General features: G+C 38.2%; 1 protein-coding gene across 1 annotated transcript in view; it reads right to left on the bottom strand.

Moving 5' to 3' along the window:
- Positions 1 to 9,557, bottom strand: part of LOC128989134 (mediator of RNA polymerase II transcription subunit 24) — a 54,535-nt gene continuing 44,978 nt past the window's right edge. The window contains exon 40 of the mRNA XM_054411001.1: positions 1 to 279. Within this exon, the coding sequence (XP_054266976.1) occupies positions 133 to 279 (147 nt within the window). The 3' untranslated portion in view covers positions 1 to 132. The remainder of the gene's footprint in view (positions 280 to 9,557) is intronic.

Genomic DNA, 9,557 nt, shown 5'->3' with positions numbered 1-9,557 from the left:
TAAAAAATATATACACTGTAATCAGCACAATCACAGATTGAAAATGTTACAACAGTTTAGTAGTAAAATCAACACTACTAGACAGAATAGCAATACATTAGTCGATACATTTAGTTTGTACATTGAGATCTACTATGCTGGACTTTTCATAGTCATGTTGCGCAGGAGGCATAGGTCTCGAGCGGTGGCGAGACGACCAGTCTTTGTGTTCATATCGTAAAGCCGAAGTATCAAGTCTGTGGTGAATAAGTCTGGCAACGCCCGTACAAGGCATGGAACCTACAAAAAACACATATGTATAAATATCTAGAATAAATTATTTTACTACAACATGTATAACTAAAATACCCCCGGTGCAGCAAACCTGCCGACTAAGCGAATTTCCATTTGCCTGTATTGATTTTCAATTAATCTATTAAATTAACATTTATGTAACGAGTACCTGGGTTAGCTGCTACAGGGAAACTAATAAAGTGTGTTTTTTTATTAAAATATCAATAGCTTAGTATGAAATAAATAAATCTGCCAAGTTCGATAAAAATATATCCATAAACAAGCCAACTACAACATATAATATTTTCCATAAGAATAACATGGGAATTTTAAATTAACAATTTTTTTGAATTTTCTCCGTAACCAATCACCGTACAAAAACACTTTCATATACTAAATTACCATATTTGTTTTTAAGCTCTTTAAAAAGGTCTGGAGAAAAATTGATCAATTTTGTGTTTTATAGGTAAAAAATGAGAAAAACCCATTTTTGGGCATAAAACCCCCCGTTAAACCCCGTTCCCATGGTCCGATCATGCTGGTTCGCGAACTGCTTCAAGTTTATCCCACCTTACACCTTCAAACCAAATTTTATCAAAATTGGACAAAAATTACTCAAGTTATCTTGCGGATGGACACATATATATATATAGGTATACAGTAGAGTCCCGCAAACTCGGCGTAATGTGGACTGGAAGGGTGCCGAGTTTATGAAATGCCGGGTTATCGGGAACTAGGTTTAAAAATAAGAACAATACAATTTTTATTCCTTTTAGCTGCCTTATTTATTTATTTTTATATTACAAGTCAGTATTAAGTTGTTAGATATAGTACAACAAATCCTTGGTACGAGTTGCGAATGATTTGACTTGAGCCCATGTTTAACTCGGACTCAAAAAATCACTAATTGTCTGAGCTAGGTGATGGCCGAGTTATCCAGACTGCCGAATTATCGAGTGCCGAGTTTGCGGGACTCTACTGTATATATATATATATATATATATAGATATTCTTGAGGAGATCTTGATAGAGTTTATGATGAATGAAACATGAAACATTGCAAATTTTCGTTTAATACAAATGTTTTCAAGCAAAGAGAATGAAAAATGTAAAGATGAACAAAACAAATAAATATGAAGTGTTTACAAATAGTTGAATTTTGAGAACATATGATTGAGTACAGATCAAAGAAAATAATAAAATCAGCCTAAAAGAAAATTAAAATTCAGCTGAGTTGAATCACTTTTTTACTATCTTAAATTTAAACCAGAGGGGAACTTTGTTTTCAGTACCAACTGGTGAGCCAATTCAGAATTTCTTAAAACCAGTTGGTTGCATTTAGGGTTTTGATGTGGGTTTACTTTGTGAAGGGCTTTAAGGGTATAGCAGCCTTCAAAATTTTGGTTGTGGTGAGCGGCATGATTATAGATTGGTTTTCTTTTGTCTTCATGTACCACATCAAAACAATGGTCTGTCATTCGAACTCTTAAAGAGTTTTAAGTCTGGCCAATGTAATCTTTTGGACAATGTTTACACGATAGTTGATAAATCACATTGTGAGATTCACAAGTTGATCTACCAACAATCGGATAAACCTTGTTTGAAACTTTACTATTAAATTCAGTTGTATTACTCATAATTTTGCAAATACCACATCGGGGCTTGTGACATGGTTCATATATATATATATAAACTCTCATTCAAATGATACTACAGTAACCATGAACAATTTCAGATTCATGGACAAACACTTCTTACAAATTAAAGGCACAGCAATGGGTACACAAATGGCCCCAGCCTACGCTAATCTTTTCATGGGTCTATTAGAGCAAAATTTTCTTTCAAACAATCCTTTAACTCCTCTTCTTTGGTTAAGATATATAGACGATATCTTTATTGTTTGGCAACACGGAATAAATTCACTAAAAGAATTTCTACAAGATTTAAACCAATTTTCTTGCTTGAAATTTACTTGGAATTATTCAGACAAAATTGTTTCTTTCTTAGATGTTGATGTCTTCATTGACAATCAAAAACTTAAAACAAAAATTCATTTAAAAGAAACTAACAAAATGCAATACTTACATTATCAAAGTTGTCACCCTATGTATATGAAAAAATCTATTCCAAAAAGCTTATCAATTCGTGCTAAAACACTCTGCAGTGAAAAATCTGATTTTGAAAAATATATCACTAAATTGAATTCTGCTTTCATTGAAAGAGGCTATCCTCAAAAACTAATATCCAATCAGATCAAAAAACCCAAAAAACTCAACCAAGATAATAGTTTTTCAAGTGATCCTAAATTTATTACTCAATACTATCCTGGGCTACAAAAGATTAACAGTGTAATGAAAGTAGCATTCAATATATTGAAATCTTCCCCCAGTATTGAAAATTTATTTTCCAGACCACCACGTGTTATTTTTAAAAGGCCACAAAATTTAACTAGGTGGCGTTCGCAGAGGCATCCACAAAATTGAGCGGAGTCATCAAGGGTTCATATTATATTGTTTTTGTCTTACTGCAGTAAAAACAGTATTTTTTCATGCATGCGCTGCGGGTCTAAAGTAGCATTTTTAATATTTAGGGAGTAAAAATCGTGTTTAGCCTCTATGGAGTAAAAATCAGCTGTTGTCAACTCAGTTGTAAATTTCGATTGTAAACGATTGCATGTATCGAAAATATGTATCGATTTGTGCTTCGTAATCATTTTAACATATTACAGTCTACAGTCTCTTCCCGTAGCATTTTAGCATTGCAGATACATTAATCCATTCCCAAACTCAACACTGCTCACCTTTACTACTTCCTTCACCACACCCTACGTCGTGGACCTGTTTCTCTCTCTTCCCATAGCATTTTAGGATTGCAGATACATTAATGTAATTGCCAAAGACAGTTCCCACACTCTGCGCTGTTAGCCTTACTACTTCCTTCACCATTTACTACGTCATTGGCCTGTTTCCTTCCTTTCTCATAGCATTTAAGTATTACAAATTCATTTATCCATCTGCTCAAACGGTTCCCCCACTCTGCACTGCCACCTTTACTACTTCCTTCACCACTTACGTCGTGGACCTGTATTCATCGCTTTCCATAGCATTTTAGTATTTTAGATACGTTAATCTAATTGCAACAAACATCCCCACTGTCCGTACTGCTAGACTTTACTACTTCTTTCACAATTTCCTATGTCTTGGGCATGCTTCCATCCCTTCTCATTGCATTTCAGCATTGCAGATACATTAAAACTGCTACAAACGGTTTCCAGTTCCCACACTCCACACTGCTCACCTTACTACTTCTTTCACCTGTTCCTACGTCGCGGACCTGTTTCCCTCCCTTTCCGTAGCATTTTAGGAATATAGAGACCTTAATCTAATCGTCATAAACAGTTTCCATACTCCAGACTGTTCACCTTTACTACTTCCTTAACCTCTTCATACGTCACGAACCTCAAGCTAGTGTCGTCATTTGATTATAGTACCTGGGGACCGAGCTTTGCTCGGGGAAAATCATTAGTTCACTCTGAAAGCACCGTGGTATTGGAGATACATAAATCCACACATCTACATCCTACACAATTTCCTACGTCATGGATCTGTTTCCCTCCATTCCATTGCATTTAAAGATTGCAGATACCTTAATCTAATCGTCATAAACAGTTCCCACACTCCGGACTACTCGCCTTGACTACTTCCTTCACCACTTCCTACGTCGCGGACCTGTTTCCCTCCCTTCCCATAGCATTTAGGATTGCAAATACCTTAATCTAATCGTCATAAACAGTTCCCACACTCCGGACAGCTCACCTTGACTACTTCCTTCATCACTTCCTACGTTGCGGACCTGTTTTCCTCCCTTCCCGTAGCATTTTAGGTTTGCTGATACCATAATCTAATTGTCATAAACATTTCAAACAATCCGGACAACTCGCCTAGACTACTTCCTTCACCACTTCCTACGTCGCGGACCTATTTTCCTCCCTTTCCATAGCATTTTAGAATTGCAAATACCTTAATCTAATCGTCATAAACAGTCCCCACACTCCGGACAGCTCACCTTGACTACTTCCTTCATCACTTCCTACGTCGCGGACCTGTTTTCCTCCCTTCCCGTAGCATTTTAGGTTTGCTGATACCTTAATCCAATTGTCATAAACATTTCCAACACTCCGGACAACTCGCCTAGACTACTTCCTTCACCACTTCCTACGTCGCGGACCTATTTTCCTCCCTTTCCATAGCATTTTAGGATTGCAAATACCTTAATCTAATCATCATAAACAGTTCCCATGCTCCAGTTAGCTCGCCTTGACTACTTCCTTCACCACTTCTTACGTCACGGACCTGTTTCCCTCCCTTCCCATAGCATTTTAGGATTGCCCATACCCTTATCTAATCGCCATAAACAGTTCCCTCACTCCTGACAGCTCGCCTTGACTACTTCCATCACCACTTCCTACGTCGCGGACCTCTTTCCGTCCCTTCCCATAGCATTTTAGGATTGCCCATACCCTTATCTTATCGTCATAAACAGTTCCAACACTCCGGACAGCTCGCTTTGACTACTTCCTTCACCACTTCCTACGTCACGGGCCTGTTTCCCTCACTTTCCCATAGCATTTTTGATTGCCCATACCCTTATCTAATCGTCATAATAGTTCCAACACTCCGGACAGCTCGCCTTGACTACTTCCTTCACCACTTCCTACGTCGCGGACCTGTTTCCCTCCCTTCCTATTGCACTTAAAGATTGCAGATACCTTATTCTAATCGTCATAAAAAGTTCCCGCACTCCGGACTACTCGCCTTGACTACTTCCTTCACCACTTCCTACGTTGCGGACCTGTTTTCCTCCCTTCCCATAGCATTTTAGGATTGCAGATACCCTAATCTTATCGTCATAAACAGTCCCCACACTCCGGACTGCTCGCATTTACTACTTCCTTCATCACTTCCTACGTCACGGACCTGTTTCCTTCCCTTCCCATAGCATTTTAGGATTGCAGATACCTTAATGTATTCGTCATAAACAGATCCTAGACTTCGCACTGCTACCCTTGACTACAATGTATCGAGTAATCTTAAGTATAATCTTTGCTCAATATTAACAAGTGATGTTTTTCCTTTTGTACTGTATTTGTAATTTCCTAGTATACTGTGGGTAGTTGGCTTATTATGAGCACATGCTAAAACTTCAAATCTTTTGTTTACTTTTTACTTGTTATTTAATTCAGCCAACATGGTTACCTAGCAACCCATAAGACTAATGTTAAAAAAATGTGATTTTCGGTTTCATTTTTCTACGGATTCCTGAGAGACTTTTTTAACGCCATATAGATGTTGGCACTCACCGATATGGTCTTTATCACCATGCAAAATTTGAAAACGATTGATTCAGCCGTCTAGGAGGAGTTTGCATATTACGAAATGCATAAAAGTCGACGTATAAGAGCTTCGCTCGCTCCGCTCAAAAAATATGTTGGTGAGACCCAAAATTCAAAATTCTCGGCCTTCAAACAATTCTAAACACGGCTGTGAACCATGTCACAAGCCCCGATGTGGTATTTGCAAAATTATGAGTAATACAACTGAATTTGATAGTAAAGTTACAAACAAGGTTTATCCAATTGTTGGTAGATCAACTTGTTAATCTCACAATGTGATTTATCAACTATCGTGTAAACATTGTCCAAAAGATTACATTGGCCAGACTTCAAACTCTTTAAGAGTTCGAATGACAGGCCATCGTTTTGATGTGGTACATGAAGACAAAAGAAAACCAATCTATAATCATGCCGCTCACCACAACCAAAATTTTGAAGGCTGCTATACCCTTAAAGCCCTTCAGTACGAGAAGATCTTGGAGTTTTTTTTCCAAGTGTCATGGTGGATGGTCACGTTGATCCTAATTGTGGCTCTTGTTTTAAATTAGTTAAAAATAATTGTAATGCGATTTTCTGTGATGGTTTTTGCTCCAAATGGTACCACATTGCTTGTGTAAATATTTCTTCAGTTGAATATGACTTAGTAAACAAATTAGGGGACAAATCCAAGTGGTTCTGTGACTCCTGTGATGTTAACCTCAAAAGTCTGCAGACGAGAGTTGGTAATATTGAAGAATTTATTAACCTAAATTCAACTGTCCAGAACTTAATATCTCTCGTTAAAGGAGTTGTTGAAAATAACCTCGAACTAAACAACAAACTTGAAGATGTTGTACAAACCAAGAAGCGGTCCTCTGCAGAAACCCATTCTCAGCTTATAGGCCTACCTAGGCCTAGTCAAGAGTCAAGTCTACCAAATTCCGAATCTGATGACAAAGTGAATGGACAGGAGGCCGGAAACACTGAAAATAGGAATAAAAGCTACTCCCAAGTACTAGCTAGCAATACTGACAGTAGGCCTAGAAACAAAATTAGACCTACAACTTCCAAGACGTCTCAAGAAGAGGTTAGGTTTTCTAAAACTAAGACTAAACCCATTATAGGTTCAAATACTGACAAAAGTGGTCTCAAGCGTGCGGAAAAATCCAAGGCAGTTTTTGTTAGTCGTTGTTCTTCAGATACGGAAAGTAGTGACATTGAATCCTATCTGAAAAGTGAAAATGTTATTTGTAACAAATGTGAGAAACTACCTACCAGGTTTTCAGACTATACAAGTTTCAAGGTAAGCGTCTCTGATAATCTTGTTAAGGACTTATTGAAACCTGAATTTTGGCCCGAGGGAATTTTTGTAAAAGAGTTTGAAGAACGTTGTTCAGGCAGACAAAATATCGTTAAAAGCTACATTCCTTCTCGTACTTTTTTAGGGGATCGTCCGAAAAAATGGGACTAAACATGATGCGGGAAAATCACTCCTCTGTAAATTTTTGTGCATCTAGACCTGTTAGCCAAAACGGCCATGGAGGCCCAAATAATGTAGGTGTAGGCCTAGGACTTTTTAACTTTTGTATATTGTTACTTAATGTACAGTGCCTTTCCACTGCTCAAATTTTAGACCTTGAAATGACACTTGCTCTTAATGATTATAAACTGCTTTGTCTCTCAGAGCATTGGCAGTCCGATGAACTTATAAAGTGTACAAACATAAGTGGCTTCTGCCTTATTTCAGCCTATTGCAGAACTTCTCTGAAGCACGGTGGGGTTGCTCTTTTTGGGACACCTAATATAATGAACTCAATCACTGTTATTGATGTTAGTGAGTTTTGCGTTGACCTGCATCATGAATATGTTTGCGTTCATTTGCATAGTTGCAGTATTATTTTCATTGGCATTTATAGGTCGCCTGACGGTGATCCCGACAGGTTTTTAGATAGCCTTGAAAGGTTAGTCCTCTCTTTAAGTGTGAGAAGATCTGCGAACAGTGTCGTCATAGGTGGCGACTTCAATGTGAACATCTTGGTAAGAAACAGACTTTCCGAAGATTTTTTAAACCTTTAAAGGTCCCTTGACCTCTATTGTTCTGTGTGGGAGCCTACTCGGGGCACTTCCTGCCTGGACAATGTAGCAACCGATTTATCTAATGACTGTTTTAATGCAGAGGTCCTTAGCTATGCCATTGCAGACCATGAAGCAATTAAGTTTAGCATAAGGGATAAGCAGGCAGATGGAAACGTATCGAAGCATGGTACTATATCTAAGTTGTATAGGCCCTTTCCTGTAAGTAAAATACATAGCTTTGTGGGTGATCTCTTTAACATAGACTGGTATGTTCTACTTCAAGGTGGTAATTCTAACCAAAAATTTAACCAGTTTTTAAATACTTTTCTAATGTTGGTTAACGAGTGGTTTCCCAAAAAACCCCTCCGGCCCCATAAGAATCTAAAAAACTCCATCCAGCCCTATACAGACAATCCCACTTTACTAACCTTAAGAAAGTGGAAACTTTTAACCTATGATATGTACAAGGTATCCAAAACTCCTGAAGCTAAAGCAAGATATCTGCGAGTCAAAAATGAATACCAAGAAAGCCTTAAGCTTGCCAGATTTGAGAGTAATGTCAAATTCATTGAATCTGCACAAAATCCTTGTTCTCCAGCTTGGACGGTTATAAAGAGAGAAGTGGTTCCAACAAAACCTTTACAGCTGACCAGCCTAACACCCAGTGAGTTCAACGAATTTTTTGTGAACTCGGTCCAACAGACCCGTGACGCTATTGGAATCCCCCCTACCTCTGGCCTAGAACTACTGGGAAAACAACCTCCACCTACTAGTACCTTTCACATGTCCCCAGTTTCATGTGATAAAGTCATATCTGTAGTGCAAGGGTTAAAGAATTCTTCTAGCAGAGACATATATGATATCTCTACTAGTTTTGTGAAACAGATCATTTTCTCTATAGTTAGCCCATTAACTTATTGTTAATTAACAATTAACATTAACAATTGTTGTATTTTAGAAGGTATTTTCCCTGATGTTTTAAAAATTGCCAGGGTTGTGCCTATTCACAAGAAAGGCAATCCCAACCTGCCAGAGAATTTTAGACCAATTTCTATTCTGCCATCTTTCTCTAAGATCCTTGAGTTTATTATTAAAGAACAGCTCTCTCTCTGTATTTTGAAACAAACAATTTGTTCTCAGCTGCCCAGTTTGGTTTCAGGCCTCACCGCAGCACTACTGATGCGGTTGACAAGTTAATAAAGGCAGCTTTTCAGTCTTTTGAGGATGGGGGCTTTGCTGGGGCCACTCTTTGTGACCTCAGCAAGGCCTTTGACATGGTGGATCATGACACCCTCCTGGGAAAGTTAAATTTCTATGGGGTTAAGGGGAAACTTTTTGAACTGTTTGAGTCATACCTGACTGGACGTGGGCAGCTGGTTTGTATAAATGGCAGACAATCCAGTGTACAGCAATTGACCCATGGTGTACCTCAGGGCTCAATTCTTGGTCCCTTACTTTTCAATGTCATGCTTAATGATCTCGCTTTGTGTTTGGGGCAAGGTGTCATCTGTTACGCAGATGATACTACACTCTTTGAAACTAGTAATGAACTGGGAGATCTTGAGGAAGCCATGAAACGATCTCTTGAGGGGGCATCGGCCTGGTTCCGAGCAAATCACTTTTTTCTAAATGAGACAAAGACTAAGTCAATAATCTTTAGCCTAAGAAACTTAGAACATAGTGTGAAATCTGTCAAACTTCTAGGCTTACATCTTGACAATAAAGTAAACTGGAATGACCAGATTAGTCATGTTTGTGCTAGACTTTCCAGAGTTCTGTGTCTACTCAGAAGACTGAGATATTTTGTACCAAAGGACTGGCTGAAAACTGCTTATAT

This window comes from Macrosteles quadrilineatus, unplaced genomic scaffold (assembly GCF_028750875.1).
Source record: "Macrosteles quadrilineatus isolate MER2022 unplaced genomic scaffold, UCM_ALF_1.0 Scaffold_3__2_contigs__length_128488019, whole genome shotgun sequence".
Classification (NCBI taxonomy): domain Eukaryota; kingdom Metazoa; phylum Arthropoda; class Insecta; order Hemiptera; family Cicadellidae; genus Macrosteles; species Macrosteles quadrilineatus.
The sequence above is the reverse complement of the archived record's forward strand: the minus strand, read 5'-3'. Positions and strand labels throughout refer to the sequence as shown.